This window comes from Barbus barbus (genome assembly GCF_936440315.1).
Source record: "Barbus barbus genome assembly, chromosome: 2".
Lineage (NCBI taxonomy): Eukaryota > Metazoa > Chordata > Actinopteri > Cypriniformes > Cyprinidae > Barbus > Barbus barbus.
Window position 1 is genome coordinate 38,992,607 of NC_136730.1, and position 17,623 is coordinate 39,010,229.

At 37.7% G+C, this 17,623-nt stretch overlaps 1 protein-coding gene across 3 annotated transcripts in view; it reads left to right on the forward strand.

The window, feature by feature from the left end:
• The window catches only part of LOC306885283 (neogenin-like), a 154,483-nt gene that overhangs the window by 46,894 nt on the left and 89,966 nt on the right, over nucleotides 1-17,623 (forward strand). For all 3 annotated transcript variants that reach the window (XM_079441708.1, XM_079441706.1, XM_079441707.1), the window contains exon 2: nucleotides 5,683-6,000. In XM_079441708.1, the coding sequence (XP_079297834.1) occupies nucleotides 5,683-6,000 (318 nt within the window). The remainder of the gene's footprint in view (nucleotides 1-5,682; nucleotides 6,001-17,623) is intronic.

The window sequence follows — 17,623 nt, forward strand, 5'->3', positions numbered from 1 at the left end:
GGCACAGCCTGGTCTTTGTGTGAGAGCCAACAGAGACCATGTGGCTTCCTGTTGTGAAGAAACCAGGTACAGGAGGTCTTTGTTTCTGAAGAACTCTGTATGTCCCTATGTGGATATTTCACTCATAGAAAACTGGCAGCGCATTTCTCAAAATATAAGATAATTGATAACTTTTTAATATTCTCTTTTAAGTATTAAGTATATATAGAGTCTCATTAGAAAGATATAAAGTTGCATTTGCAAGATATAGCCACATTTTGAGATGTGTAGCTATATATTGTGTAATATAAAGTCACCTAATCATTGGTGGTATGTAGTAAATTTAAGTTAAATATATGTATTTTTAGTTTAACACTTCAGGAAAATACATGTTAGCTCTCCTGGACTGAAATCTCAAATAAAAATATTATAGTCGCAGTTGATCATATAGAACTCTCTATAGCTATCTTACCCATTTGCCCTCTACAGTCTGACAGACACTTTATAGAGGTGAACGTCTTCGGATGACACACAAGACAAACCGTTTTTCTTCCATATCTGCCTGGCTTCAGAAATTTCTACTGACTGGAGCTGTGGCTCTGAAGTGCTCTTTGGATGTGGAATAAAATGGATTTCACAGGACTAGGGACAGGAGTAACAGCTCATACTTATCAAACAGACAACCTCATTTTCTCTTGGTTCCCTGCACTGTGGGCTGCAGAACACATTTTGAAGTCAATTCCTGAGCAGTGAAAAGTAGAATAGATTAGACTTCTGCCTGCTTCCTGACACCAAAGATCACTCTATTAAGTCGATAACAAAAACATATGATCATACAAATATGTATTTTGGACAAATAGTAGTAATGTGTTATCCATCTTTTTAAATCTATTTCCTGTTAGCATGAGAAGATTTTATTTATGTGCCATATACTTTCTGGGCTTGACAAGTTCAAAATCATTGAGGTGGTCAAATTAGTGGGCCCTATTTTAGAAACATTCCTTATCCTTCAGTAGGGATGATCAAGGTTGTTCTCTTTTTCATTATTCATAATTTATATGACAATATTCCTGTGAAAATCCAATATTCTTCTGACCTGCTTAGTATTTAAAATCGTTCACAGCCACAGAGTCCTCATATCTAATCTGAATTTCAAGTGACTCTAAAGAGATGTAATTGGTCTATCCTGCACTTTTTTGAGCCCATTATATGATAAATATGGTGCCAGCTTTAAATCCTGAGAATAAATATTTGCAAACTGAACGAGAAACTCATTACAAGAGCCACTGATATTTGCATGTTTGTGGAAATTTCCTGTAGTACCAAATTCAAATAAACTGGACTAGTATAGAATGCACTGAAATAGACAATTTCTGGGTGATACAAATAATTTATGACTAATTGCTGCCAGTTTTATAAATCTAATAATGTTCTGTTCTGTTTAACTGTTTACACTGAGGGAATTACATGCTACTAAAGAAATGAAAACATTATAATGTACAGAGGAAAGAAAATCATAAGAACCAGAGTATAGATTATTTGTATGGTGAAGTAGTTTTTTTGTCCCTGCTATGGCTCATAGATGTGTAGCAGAGCTCCAAAAGCTTAATGGGCTTTGAAAATTGCTGAAAAGGAGGAGACCATGAATGTGGTGTCAGTATCAGCTTTACTGTGGGACTCTGGGATGCAGGTCTGAGCAGCAGCAGATGGTCATCAGTTGTAGCTGATGGTGACATGGTAGCTGGACGAGCTGTATCGCACACCTCTGTGTACGATCCAAACAGCCGCTAACTTGCTAATGATTAAGTATGCTGATCTTCTGATGCTCTGCTGCAGGGTGGAATTCCCTTCTCTTCTAGTGGAATACAGGTCTCTCCATCTGTAAAAGACACTGAGATCTCCCTTGATTACTGTGTATTTACCTATGCGTTCTGCTGTTTCTTATTAAAAGTACTATGGTGGTAACATGGTATAGTGACAGTATTGCATGGTAATATCATACTATTTTAATATACAGTGGGATCCAAACATCTGAGACCAATCTGGGCTTTATTCTCATTTAAATCTGAAAATGAACAATTCCTATATAATCCTGAAATCCAAAATTTTAGGATTTTGAAAAATTGAAAACAATGCCAAAACGATCTCTGATGTATTGTGCATCACTGAAGTAGCCCAGTGGTATAGATACGAATAGATAACTCCCCCGGTTTCACTGACCAGGCTTAAGCCTAGTCCTAGACTAAAATGTACATCTGAGCTGTTTCAACTGAAATAAACTTGCACTAACTGATCTTAAAACATGTCAGTGCCTTTGTTTTGTCTTAAGATGCACACCAGGGGCCTGTTTCATAAAACAAGTTTACCAAATAAGCCAGGTTTATTTCAGTTAGTCTGATTTATTGTCAGTTGATTTGGTTCAAAATAAGTCAGACTAACTGAAATAAGCCTGGCTTATTTGGTAAACTTGTTTTATGGCTCCAGTAATGCTTTTTATAAGCATGTTTATAAAAATTACTTGTATGTCCTAACTGAACTATTGCCTAATCCTGGACATTAAAATCGTTTTTTTCCCTAATTTTAATACTTTAAACAATATTGGTATGATCAGTGATATATTGTGCATACTAAAACTACAAATACCTGTAAACCGTTCAGTAGCGCAGCTGTTCAGATACTTAATATATACTAAAATTCACCCTTAAGTTCATTTAAATTTAGTTTAAAACAACACTAAGCATCCAGACCAGCATGTCATGTATATAAGTTTATTCAGCTTGGTTTATTTAGCATTTTTCTCATTTAAATCTGGATATGAACCGTTCCTTGTTTTGAAAAACTTTAAACAGTGAGCAAAAAGATTTCTGGAGCACTATAATCAAAAGCAAATGTATAAAATTGACCATTTGGACTTCTCAGGTCAGATTTCCATCCATTGAAGCACACCAGAAATTTCTATAATTTATATCAGTTTAAGTGCTGATATCATTTGCAGAGGGACATATTGTACATATAAATTATATATATTTTAATTAAATTTCTCACTCAAGTTTTTAGACCTAGCATTAGACTTAGTGGTCTCAGATATTTAGAGCCCACTATACACCAGAGTTTATTGGTGTCTGTTATAAACACAGTTTCTTTATTGAAATTCTTTGTTGAAAGCTATATAACAGTTACCTCTGGACTATGAAGTGCAAATGATGTTTGTGAACAGAAAGTGCATCTATTTTACAGGAATTAATCTAATCCAGATGTGTTTATGCTGGAGCAACTGTTGCCTCACATCAGTCTTAAGGAAACTATTCGAGGAAAGCTTAACATTTGCCAGAGCGCAATTATCTTATATAGCAGTTCAGCCAACAACAGCAGCTGTTGTAAAGCTCTCTGTGCTGTTTCTATAGAAGTCCAAATGCAAGTCAGCACACAAACTTAAGTGTTTGGTTCCAGGAGGCCTCTCTTAGTGGACAGAGGGTTGACCACAATTACTACCCACAGACCCCGATACTTCCTATCTGACCAACACCCCCAAACTCCATTACATGAGACTTTAAAATCATGTTGGATAAGAAATATGCCTCCACTTTGTGGATGGGATATAGTGAGGCTTGTGGTTGCTAATGGCTAATTTATGTATACACAAATGCAGTAATAATGCTTATGAATGTTCAACAGTAACGTTACATTCAAAAGCGCCGTTAAACCGGATAAGCTATCCAGTTGTTAAATCTTACATTGTGTGTCTTCGCTTTCTGGGTTCAAACGCTCTATCAGATTCCAAAAGCCAACAACAAACATTGTTATTATACACTCACATTGTGTTGTAGTAGTTACGGGCAAAAAATCATGTGCCTAACTTTTTGAACTATCAGTTTGCCAGACAGTGATTATTTCGGTGTTGTTAAAATATTGGTGTCCTTGATAGTGAGCCCGGGGAAGGCTGTGTACTTAAAGGTATGCTATAAAAATAGTGTTCATAAATGGCTGTTGAGATAGTACTCTCACTTGAAAGTGTGTAGAGGCTTGGACACAGAAACAGTTTTTGATACGGCATAACATCATAAATCGATTATTCAGGTAGGCAGCAACAAACATGTAAACATTTCAACTAACTTTCACTAGCTCAGACTCTCAAGGCTCTCTTTTGTGAAATTGTTTCTTCTCCATGAAAGTAGGTGTCCTTAAAGAGACACTGTAGGGCAATTTGAAGAGCACTGTGTGAAGGGGTCACCACACGAAGAGTCGTTCCAAGTGAAAGTAAGCAACATAATTACCTCACAGAGTTTCCTCCCTCATGGTCGTTACTCAAGGTCATTCCAAACAGCCTTATTATGAGACACAATTGCCTTGCTTCCTCAAAAGTTCCCATTGCAAAGGTTCTGCCATTAGGAGTGAGTAGGGAATAGCTGGATTGCTTTAAGAATTGAGTTATTATATGACACATCTTGGAACGCGTCTACACTCTAGACACTTCATCAGGGGTAGCCAACCCTCCTCCTGGAGGACTGTCTTCAAGCAGACTTTAATTCCAACCCTGCTCCAAAACACCTGCTTGTAATTTTCAAGTAGCTGAATTGGTTTTAAATCAAGCTGGAAAACAGAAAAGTGGATTTGGATGGCACCACTGGACCCACCTCTCTAAGATTCTCATTGGGCAGTTCACATATGTGTCAAAGTGAACTGTAGTTACTCTTACAAATTCAAAACTTTGGTTGTAGTGATGGAGTGTCAGTGTCAAAAATCAATGATTTTTTTGCAGCGTTCTTAGAAAGAGAGTGACCTCCCTGAAAGTTCTCTGAAATCAATGCAGCAGTTGTAGTATTTATTTGCAATATCAACTAAATTCTTTATTAAATGCAGTATGTATTCTCACTGGCAGTATGTGATTCCAGCATAGCTTCAGTTTCGAGTTAAAGAGGGGAGAAGGGTGTCCTCATTAGCAGTGATCCCAGACATTAAACCTTGAGTTAAAATGGCAGAATGATGACTTTTGGTTCAGTCATGCCATCTCTTTGTAGACTCGCCATAAACCAGTCTCAACTGCTTCCAGCTATATTTAGCATTTGCCTCATCACTTGGTGCAGTATTTAAAAAAAGCCTTAAAAAGCCCATTATTCATTTCCCATCCAAGAAGTACAGATGATTCAGGTTATTTATCCACACAAAGTCCTGATGACTCTCGAGGCCAAGATCTGAATAATTTATGAGGACAAATGCAAAGTAATTGCGTTTAGTTTGACTTTTTGCATTAGACTTGTCAGTTCTAACCCTCGTTTCTTTTTGAGAGAGCAACATAAGATATTCAAATGAATGTCCTGATGTCCAAGGGCTCTGTTTGTAATTTTACATTTATAATTAAAATGATTTATTATGCATTCGCTAAGTGTTATCCGCTCTTGACCGCAATGTTTGGTCATTTTTGGACACTAGTAATAAAGTTTTGACATTTGAATGGATGTGTTTGGCTCTCAAATTTGAGAATAAAAGAAATATTAAGATGAACAAGTGTTGTATTATATTAATTTTTTTTAATCTAAAGCCACAGCCCGTGTTTACGCACACAAATGTAAATTGAATTTTATTGCAATGATGCAAATACCTTCTGTTATTAAATCCCTCAACCCAAAGTTCAACCTAATTTCAGTTCATCGTATTGTGTTATGATGAGAAATCCAGGGCTGATTTTATCCTCTTTTTTCGTAGGATCAGCAGTGAGGAACTTCAGCCCATTCCGGTTCTCCACGGAGCCGTCAGATACGCTGGCAGTGCGAGGAGCGCCGACGCTGCTTAACTGCTCAGTCCACAGCGAGTCTCCTGCCAAGATCGAATGGAAGAAAGATGGCTCTTTCCTCAGCCTGGCCTCGGACGATCGCAGGCAGGTCCTGGCCGAGGGTTCTCTGCTCATCAGCTCAGTGGTCCACTCTAAACACAATAAACCCGATGAGGGGGTTTACCAGTGCGTGGCCACTATAGACAACCTAGGCACCATCATAAGCCGTACAGCTAGACTCAATGTTGCAGGTAAGCCACATGTGGTATGATGCACACATCTACACAGCATTTTCACATGAACTGTGTATTATATGCACCATATATTGACCAATGTTGGGCAGTGGTTCTTAACTGGTTTTGCTTCATGTTGTTATAAATGTAAGGACAGAATGACAGCGAGAGAGCTCTGTTTGTCTGTCCTGTCTTCATCCTTCAGCGTTATTGCCTGCAGAGGAGTTCAATAAGTCAGTCAGGGTGTTTGCTGATGCAGCACCATTGTTGTAAATGTGTGAGAGCAGGTATGTTTGGCAGTACAGCTGCTGCTATATTGAGAACTTTGAGTCGAAATGAAAGTGACCTTGTTTCATTTGCAGGAGGCAAGCAGCAGGGATTATGAGGTGTTTGAGTTGGGTCTTACCCTGAAATTCAATTTGCCGTTGGAGGGAAAAAGGAATGCAATTAAGTTACATCAAGCCCTTAAAGTCTTGCAGAGTTGACTGTAACCTCACTAAAATCTCTCTGAAGGAGTTTTGCTCTGAAAAGTCAAAGGCAAATGCTTTTTTGAGGTAGCTCAAGAGTCTTTCCCCCCGTGGAAGTCTGTTTTGAGTGAGCAAGCTCATTATTTCTCGAAAACCAACATAAAGTGCAGGCTGGAAATTTTCATTGGTCTGTTTTAGTGAGGTATTCTCAGCTGTGCAACAGATTGGACCAAAGTGTGTGGTTTTCTGATAGTCCGCACAGCACAGGGTGTTTCAACAAAAATCTCATTACTGGTATTTGGGATTTTCCTGTAGAGATGGAAAGTCACAACTTAGTGTATATAATACCTAGACAGCTTTCCTTTGAGAAACAGACTGTATAGTTTTGTATTTGTCTAGTGTAAAGCAGAAGTCTTCAGCCTTTTTTAGGACATGGATACTGGAGGAGACACTGAGCAGTGATCAAATGTTTCATTGTACTATATTTCAGTATTTACATAGTTTATGATACATTGCAATGTGAATGAACAGTACTGTATACAGTTACAGTCATGGTCAGAATTATTGGCACCCTTGGTAAATATGATCAAAGAAGGCTGTGAAAATTAATCTGCATTGTTAATCCTTTTGATCTTTTATTTTAAAAAAACACAAAAATCTAACCTTTCATTGGATAATAAGAATGTAATATGGGGGGAAATATCATGAAATAAATGTTTTTCTCTAATACACATTGGCCACAACTAATGGCACCCTTTTATTCAATACTTTTTGAAACCTCCATTTGCCTGTTTAACAGCTCTAAATTTTCTCCTATAGGCTAATGCCTGATGAGGTTAGAGAACAGCTGACAAGAGATCAGAGACCATTCCTTCACCCAGAATCACTCCAGACCCTTTAGATTCACAGCTCCATGACTGTGCTTCTTCTCTTCAGTTCACCTCACTCATTTTCTACAGGGTTCAGGTCAGAGGACTGGAATGGCCATAGCAGAAGCTTGGTTTTGTGCACAGTGGCCCACTTTTTCTTGTTGTTTTTGAGGTTTGTGTTTGGATTATTGTCCGGTTGGAAGATCCAAACATGGCCATTATAAGATTTCTAACAGAGTCAGTCACTTGTTGATTTTTTATCTGTTGGTATTTGATAGAATCCATGATGCCATGTGTCTAAACAAGATGTCCAGGACCTACAGCAGAAATATAGGCCCACAACATCAGAAATACAGCAGTATTTTTCATTGTACACATGGGGTACTTTTTATCCCTGTGTTCACCAAACCCATCTTGAGTGTTTGCTAATTTTTTAGTTTCATCTGACCATAGAAGCCAGTCCCATTTGAAGTTTCAGTCGTGTCTGATAACTGAATATCCTGGAGTTTGTTTTTGGATGAGGTATTTTTCCAATGTGGTGATGTAGGTGCTGTTTGACAATTTATTTATTTTTTTAAAGGTTTTCTGACCCCGAGACTCAACCATTTTCTGCAATTCTCCAGCTGTGGTCCTTGGAGAGTCTTTAGCCACTCAAACTCTCCTTCTCACCGTGCATTAGGACGATATAGACACACGTCCTCTTCCAGGCAGTTTCATAAAATTTTCTGTTGATTGGAAATTCATAATTATTGCCCTGATGGTGGAAATGGGAATTTTCACTTCTCTAGCTCTTTTCTTAAAGCTACTTCACTAATTTGTGAAGCTCAATTATCTTTTGCTGCACTTCAGAAATATATTCTTTGTTTTTTCTCATTTTGATGGATGATTAAGGGAATTTGGGCTTTGTTTTCCCTCCTATTTATATTTCTGTGAAACAGGAAGCCATGGCTGGATAATTTCATGTTCATAATCACCCTGGAGTGCTTTTTGTGAATATGAATGGGAGTATACTTCAGAGAATATACTTCAGAGATATTTTACTCATAAGAATTTCTTGGGGTACCAATAATTGTGTCCAACATGTATTTGAGAAAAACATTTATTTCATAATGATATTTTCCCCCATTTTCAATAATTTTAGTTGAAATGAAATGTTAGATTTTCGTGATTTAAAAAAAAAAAAAAGATCAAAAGAATTAATAATGCAGGTTTATTTTCAGAGCCTTCTTTGATCATATTTACCAAGGGTGCCAATAATTCTGACCACGACTGTACTTGTATGTTCTATTTTAACTTAATAGTTTTTTTTGTAGGTGAGACAGTGGAACATTAAGCTGAACTATAACATCTAACTTTACCTTGAAAATTAACTTAAACAAAAATATGTGTATAATAAATGTAAAGTTAAACATTTCTCTACAAATTTATTCTAGAACAAATTATCTAAACTATGCTATCCATATTTGTTGTGTAACGTGTTCTTAGTTTAAACTTTCTTACTAACATGTTGATAAATTGAATCATTTAATTTTACAATACACGCATGACTTGTATTACACATCTAACTAGATAAAAATCAGCATATGTACATTCATTGTAATGCCACATAAGGATGGGTTTTTAAGAAATTTTAAGTGAAATCTTAGTGACAAAGTTGACATTTAAATAAAAATAGCATAGAATTCCATTACGCTTGAGCTTGAAATAGAAAACTCTGAGCCATTAAATTTCTGTGTACTGTATGTGCAGGTTTGCTACACAGTATGGCCCTCGACCCTTGCTGTCTGGGAGTCCAATAGGGCAAGATCATCAATAAATCATATGCAGCAGTACCATCATCTTCCACAAATGTGCATGCACTGACAATGGAAGTCTATGAAGCAACTGTTGGATACTAGCATAGTGTGCGTTTGTAAAGACAAACATAAAATGTGTCTGTAGTAATGCACTGGATGTACTGTATATAACTGATAATGCATTTTTCTTTTCTTTGAAATGTTAATTTTGATACCCTGAAAAAGAGCAGATTTATTTGTATTACTAGCACAAACAATGCCTGTGGTGTTTTGTTCTGTTTTCAGGCGAGGTTATAAAAAGTCGCCTTTCTTCGCTTGCACTACCACATTTTATTCTCTTAGAGACCGTGAACCGTCTGCTGTGGCTGACAGGCATGTAATAAAAAGGTTAATTGTTGCGTCTTTGCTGTGGGCTATTACAATACCATTTTGTTGGGAACAGCTCTACCTCCGCCACAACCTACGAGACGTCAGAGCGACAGGCGCTCAGACAAATGTGAGAGTAATCAACATGATGGATGTAAGAAAACCGTGTCCCTCCTTCCGTCAGTTGCTTAGCTTTTTTTTCTGCTTAACTACACATAAAAACAAAGGCCCTTTTCTATCTATTTGCAGCAGTGAGACAGTGGCCATCACGTCCGCATTCGTTCAGAAGGGGATTAGCCACAGCCTTGGCTATTTGTATTCGTGGAGCATCGAATCGAGATAGCAGGGCAGGGAGCAAGACGTGGGTAATGGGAATTGTCTAGCTCGTGCCGCCTCACAGCACACTCCACACTTTGAACCCAAGTCCTCAAGGCAGACTGGAAGCGGGATCGTTCAAGCTGCCAAAGAGAACACCTGAAATGAAAAGCCTTGTTTGTATGCTCCACTGCTACTCCGGAAGAACTTGGCAATAATTCTCTGCATTTCCTCCTGTCTTTAAAAACGAGGCAAAATGTTGCTGTGAAGAATCACCTTTTGGCGCTCATTTGTTGCAGTGATTTTGCCAAGTAGGACATGTTCCTGGATCACCTTTCTTGTTGGTCCTGGCTTAGGACAAGGAAGTCTATAGTACTTGGAGAAAGCTATCTGTTGGCATTCTGATACTTTTCAATGGCAGTTGCTCGGCTGGCACATTTTCCCCTGAAACATGCATTGAAATCTGCCATCTTTATGATCATGCCAGTATCTGCCAGTACTCTCTTCTGTCATTGTTTGAGAGATATTTAAAGTAGACATGCATAAACTACTGGTGCTCTCTTTTGTACCTGTTGGAGGGAGATTTTCTTGACAGGATTTTTCTCTCTTGCACAGTTTTTCATATTTGACATTTCTCAATAAGACATTTCTGTGCACCATTACGTGGTTCCAGGCCAGCAAGCTTTTAGGGCTGAAGTGGAACTGATTTTTTTTCTAACTTGGAACTGCCTTTTTTGCGGTGGAAATACAGAGAACGGTTTGAGAATTGGGACATGACAGAAACCACAACCAGAACCTGGTAAGTGAGACAAAAAAGGCCTCAGTGACACCACTGTTTTCCCATGAATATATCTGAAGTGGTTTAAATGACATTTGAGTTGCAGAGTTCTAGTGTTTTGAATAATCAGGGCATGTTTTGTGCCTTACAAACTGATCCGGGGTCAGGATGTGACATTAATCCAGGATCTTTCCTAACCCTGTCTGCATCCACACTTCTGCATCCCTATCTTCCTGTGACCTCTGCTCGAGTGGAGTTGTCCTGTTCCCCCGAGCTGTCTGCTGGTCTCTCAATCAATCAGTGTTTCATTTCACACTTCAGCCCTCTACACTCACCCGGCCCTGCTGGCTGCCAGCCAGCAATGAAATTCAAACGAAACACAAACAGCTATGAATTTCAAACACCGGTGACACTGGAAACATTCATATTTCAGATGTTTCATTTTGTGCTGGTTCCGTTACAATTCTAGCATTTGTACTGTTTTGGACAAGCTTTTTTTGTTGCTTATGCTCTGAAAAGACAGTACGTCTTTTCAGAAAAAGGGTAATAGAACTGCATTCAGAGAAGTGTCTGTATGCGCACCGTGGTATGATGTGCCAATATGCTAGTCTACAAAGAGGCATTGCCCTCTTCACCGGTTGTTTGCTCCTGTGTCAGCTTTCAGCTTGAACACTGAAATGAATTGCAGCCTGAGATAATATCTCAGACAATGAATGCTGTCTGAAATTCATTGTGTGCTCATTTGAGTCTGAAATGCTTTATCAGCGTTGTGGTGAAGTATATCGCTGCTCCCCAGATAGGCGTCTTTCTGAGAACATGCCTCTACTGTTTCACTGACGTCTGTATTAGTACATGTGTGTGCTTGTGTATTTATATATATGTCATTTGGAGGGTATTTTGGTTAAATGAATGGGCGTAGACAATAAGTATGGATCAAGTTTAGGGGCTTAGGTTTCATTCCTATACTTAAGCAGGGACACAGAAACCTCCCAGAGAGTAATATTTACACAACATCCACCCTCAGGAAGAGAACACAGAACCGTTGTTTCGTGGTAAAGTTTGGCACATGATTCCAGTGACCTGAATTGTCATTCACTGTGAGCACTCAGGTCTGTCTTTGGATCGGCTCCATTGCCCACACTTGTGGCTTTCAGCTGTGCAGCCTGTGCGGGGCATTTTTAGCTTGTGTACAGGCCAACAACATTTGTCCGTGTTGCCGTATTCCACCTCCCATACATATTAAATCAGAATCGCGCAGAGAGGGAGAAGATGGATCACTTGTAGAGAAGTGAATGAGAAAACCACAGCACTCAATATGGTGGGTGTAGGAAAAGAAGAGCAAATCAGTTTAAAGCTAGAGCACTAGACAAAACCGAATGCAGCTCTTTAGCGTGATTTGAGTTTGTTAATGATGCTGTTGTTGTCAGGTTTGACATGCTATTAGAGCGTAAACTTAGCTAGTAGTTTTGCGGTCTTTCATAGGCACGGGACTTGCCTGGCAAGACCATAGCTGCCTGGGGGCTTTATCAAAATGGCCCCAAAATAAACTGATTTAAATTGAAGGGACTTTGACATGTTTGGCCTAGTGTGTTGCTTGTAACGTACATTTTCCATTTGTTAATGTGTTGATCTTGGAATAGATCAATAATATTTAGCACAGGAGCCAGAGCATACTGAGAGGTGTTGTTTGTGCGTGGAGGAATTTGCTCTATTTTAAGGTCTATTTTGTTATCTTTGAAATACCGATTTCAGTGTCAATGTGCTGATAGTTAGATGTCTGCTGTGCAGTAATGTGAGAGGATGGAAACGTCAGTGCAGCAAGAAGGCTAGTAGTTACCAAAGGCACTCTAAATGTAAGATTGTAGAAAGTATATACTGTTAAATATCTACTTGGAGAAGGTGAATGACAATTGATAGTTGATAGTTCACCCAAAAATGACAATTCTGTCATTTAATTACTCACGCTCATGCCATTCCAAACACCATAAGACCTTCGTTCATCTTTGGAACATAAATTAAGATATTTTTGATGAAATCCAAAAACTTTCTGACGCTACAAAGACAGTAACACAACTACCACACTCAAGACCCAGAAAGTCTGTTTTTATTTATTTAATTTTTTTTTTTGTGTACAAAAAGTATTCTCGTAGCTTCTTAATATTATAGTCGATTTACTGATGTCACATGGACAATTTTAACGATGTCCTTACTACCTTTGTGGGCCTTGAACGTGGTGGTTGCATTGGGGTCAGAAAGCTTTTGGATTTCATCAAAAATATCTTAATTTGAGTTCTGAAGATGAATGGGTGAGTAATTAATGATAGAATTTTCATTTTTGGGTGAACTAATGCTTTAAAGGAACACTCCACTTTTTTTTTTTTTTTTTTAAATAGGCTCATTTTACAACTCCCCTAGAGTTAAACAGTTGAGTTTTACAATTTTTTGAATCCATTCAGCCGATCTACGGGTCTGGCAAGAAAACGGTAAAACTCAACTGTTCAACTCTAGGGGAGTTGTAAAATGAGCCTATTTTTTTAAAAAAGTGGAGTGTTCCTTTAACAAACTTTCACTAAGCTAATGCTTTGCTTGGAGTGACGTTGATTTTTATGAAAAAGCACAGAGAAAATGATCAATCAAATGTCACATAAGGGAGACATCCAAAATGTTAACTTTTGGTGATCCTCCTGTCTAATTGAAATTTGTTGAAGCCAAAGGCAACCTGAGTACTCTGCATATCCCTAACATGGACAAATATAGTAATACAAGGGTATGTTTCCTGTAAGCCGACTATGGTCGCAAGTTTTTCATTACTGAACCAGTTTCCGTGTTTCCCAAAAAAAACATATATCCGACAAACATTCGCAAACTTCTGTGGGTGGTACTGCAGCACTCATCCAGTGGTTAGAAGCATAGTTTCTTTTTAGTATGATATTGGACCTTGAATAGATCTTGCTCTTGGGCACAATAAGCAAGCTAACATGTAGTAAGCTACTTTATACATCAGCGGACACCAGACCTGTATCCAAGACACAATATATGCAGCAACCTTGAGGCTTTTATTTTGAAGTACGATACATTGAACAGATTGTCAAGTAGTGGTATTTACTTCAGATTGAGAGGGCAGACAGCAGGAAATCTCCCTATAAATCATTCATCATCCCTGACAAACTGTTGCCCTCTTTTCTATCCTTGATGCTTATATGTTTGTTTCCAAGTTGCGCTGATGTAACAGACACATTTAGAGACTCAGTGCTTTGCATTATTCATGATTGTAGATTAGTTCACTAAGAAAATCCTCAGAGAATCCGAATCCTGTATCTAGCGACTGCAGGTAAACTTTATCACGCTCTCTCCCATGTTTAGCACTTTTACCTGTGGGATCCGTTTATCACTCTTCGTCACTTAGCACTTAGCCAAGGCTTCTCATAGATAAGTCTGAATCTGAATCTGCATAACAAAGCAAATCTAGATGCTCTTGGTTTATTGTTTGTACTCCCACAACACATTGAGATTCATTGTGCAGTGTTGTGGAGCGTGAGATTGGATGGTAGACAGCACATCTTTACTAGAGCAGGACTCTTTGGCTCTTTCAACTCTGCACTGAAGTGTCATTATGCCAAAAGCCTCTCATCTAAAAATTGGCGCTTACAAATCCTGATCGCTCCTCTCAAGCTTCAACCCCAGGGGAAATCTGTTCTTCAGTACAACTCTGATTGAGACGGACACATGCAACATCATGCATGGCTGTCCTACATCAGATTGACAGACCTTTGAACTGTATCCATTTGGATTTTCTTAAGGATCAATGCATTTGTTAAGAACTTTGAGTAGCAGCAACAGTCCTCATGGAGTGGGCTGTGATTTATTTGGTCATCAATGTAAAATTATATATATATATATATATATATATATATATATATATATATATATATATATATATATATATATATATATATATATATATATATATATATATATATATATATATATATATATATATATATATATATATATATATATATATATATATATATATATATATATATATATATATTATTATTTTTTTTTTTTTTTTTTTTTTTTTTTTTTTTTTTGCAGTCTTGGCTGAGAATAAATATTCAAGAAAGGTGCTAAATGAAGAATGCTTATGCTCTTTGGACCCAGGGTGTCTGTCTGACATTGTAAGAGGATCCACTGAAAATCGTTAAAGAGTCATTTCTAAATGGTTGCGAGGGCATTCTGGGTCATTGCTAAGATGTTAATAGAGTTTCTAGGTGGCTACTAGACTCTAAAGTGTATTAGTGCCTGCCCAGTTTTTCAGCTGTTGATTTTTTTACATTAACTTTTCCAATATGAACTTTAAAGATGTCTTCAGTAAAGATGTATACAGTGAATCATAACATTTCAAACATTTATTTGAAGCAAAAAATATTTCCAAATTGGACAAGGGTACAAAACTATGTACTTAATGGTAAGTACGTAGTAAATATAAAACTATTGATTTAAAGTTATCTATAGAAACATTATAGTTTGTCAATTGTAAACTATCCAAAAATGCAAGTATTTTGCAGCTTAGCAAGACCGTTTACGCTCACCTGCAAGCTCTTTTGGTACGATTTGCTCGATGCAGCTCTCTCATAGTTGAAATTTTGTAATCTTCACCACAAATTCAGCTTTTAAACATGATTATTTAAAAAATCGGTTGAAATAGTGTGAACAGATAGCTTCAACAAAGCATATACCGTTGATTAACAAGCTTTGGAATTCACAGTAGGTCTTAAGAGGTCTTAACCTCACTGTTGCACTCTATTCTGGTGGTTCCTAGGACATTGCTAGGGTGTTCAAGGTTAGGGTCTTCCACTTATTGATGCCATGGACCCCTAATATGCAAAAAAAGAAGACGCTTCTGCTACTATGTTAACACTATATTACAATAATTGTGATTTAATCTTATGATTTCTGACCTGTCGAAAACATATTTAAAATTAATTTTAGTATTTTTAGCTTAATAATTATACCCGATTTTCCTATACTTTCCCACGGACCCACTATCACTCCTTTGTAGCCCCCTGTTGTAGGTGCATCATGTTATAGGTAGTCAGACACTACTTTCTTCATTTAAGGTTTAGCACCTTCTAAACTTCAGACATGTCAGTCAGTTTCTATAAGACTTGAGTCTGTTGGTGATAAGCTCCTGCTTGGCTCTCTTGTCAGAGCAGATCCAGGCACCACGGTCGTCAACCCTTCAGCCCCAGAATGCCATCTGTCTACAGCCAGCAGATTCTCAGTTTGCTTCCATGCATAGCATTTTTCCCTCTGACTGAACAGACTTGCATTTTAAACCCCTCATTTATTGACTATTTGGCTTATATCATGTTTTTCAGTTTCCAAATTCTCACTGTAGCGTTATTGATTTGTCTCTGCCATCAGTGAAGTCAAAACAATTTGAATCCAGGGTTGTTTATTCTGTTTAGTAGCCTTTAGCGGGAGGCTCATTTGTATTTGTGTCACCGCTTTGTCTCGATCCTGGCCGCAGTTTCGAAGTGTCATTCAAAACTAATAAAAGATGGGGAGGCAGTTGCTGTTGCCACGTTACAGGATTCTCGTCTTTCTCTCAAGAGCAGCAGGGGAGTGAATGCTTGTAGAAGTAAAGCAGACAGCCGATTCTCACTCTCTGAATGAAATAAATCCGGTTTCCGAGTTGGACGTGCCTGCTGGGGCCCGCTTGGAAACAGCTCTTTGAACAACTACAGCAGAATGACAGGGTTTTAAGTGTATAAGTTTAAGGTCCTTGTTTCACGAGGCTGCCCTGAACCCTGTGCGCAAGGACTCTGGGGAAACTTGAGGAATTGCTCTGCCTGCTAAGTAACTTCTGTCAGTATGTAGCGAGTGAAGTGTGTCCAGGATTAGACAGTGAACCCAGGTCAAGAGCAGAGTGTGTGTAGCAGTGTAGGGGAAGCTACTTCAAAGCAACCAAGCTACAAGTTATACATAGTTAAAGTTAGTTAAAAGTAAAGTCATTTCAATGCCACTAGGATGGCCAACTGCTAAAATAATGAGATTTCTTGAACACAATGTTCATTTGCCATTGGTTGCACAGATAGCTCCGCTCCAAATTCATACCATCGGTTGAGCCGGGGTTGATATGTCTTGTGAAAAATAAGTCAGCTTAAATATATTAAATATGCACTTGCAGTGTACTTTAAATCTTAAAAGTATATTTAAAAAAATGTACTTGCAGGCAATGTAATATCCATGAAGTAAAGGACATTAAAGCGAGTACACTTAAGTGTAAAAGAACACTACAGTAAGAGATACACTTTCATGACTGTTGTTTTTTGGCACACTAACCCCCGGTTTCACAGACAAGGCTTAAGCCTAGTCCTAGACTAAAATGTAAGTCTGTTTCAACTGAAGGAAACTTGCAATGACTGATCTTAAAATATATCAGTGCCTTTGCTTTGTCTCAAGATGCACACCAGTAATGTTTTTTTTTTTTAAGCATGTTTATAAAAATTACTTAAATGTCCTAATTGAAATATGGCCTAATCTTGGTTTAGTCTAAGCCCTGTCTGTGAAACCGGCCTTAAATAGACTTTAAAATAATGTAAATTAAATTTTTTTACAATAGATTTATATAATTGCTAAAGATGTACTACTAAATAAGTTCTACTTAAGTGAATCAAAAAACACTCAAATTTCATCTAATTGTATTTAATGTAAATTTAATCTATAATCATTTTCGTTTGTGTCCGAAAACATTACATTCAGTTTGCACTTAAGTATGTTATTTTAAAGTATATTGTTTTTGTATTAATTACTTGTATTAAAACAAATGCGAAAGTGTACTTAAGTGTACTTAATTACATAGAGTAATATTTTGTTAGCACCACAGTATTTTAACATCCAAAAAGGTACTTCTACACACTTGCAATGATCTTACAGGATTGCTAAAATCGTGCAGTCACACTGTGCGACATGGATCTAATAAACTTGGCGACATGTATGCAGACTGTACGATGATGACACCTGTTGACTCGAACGCTACGA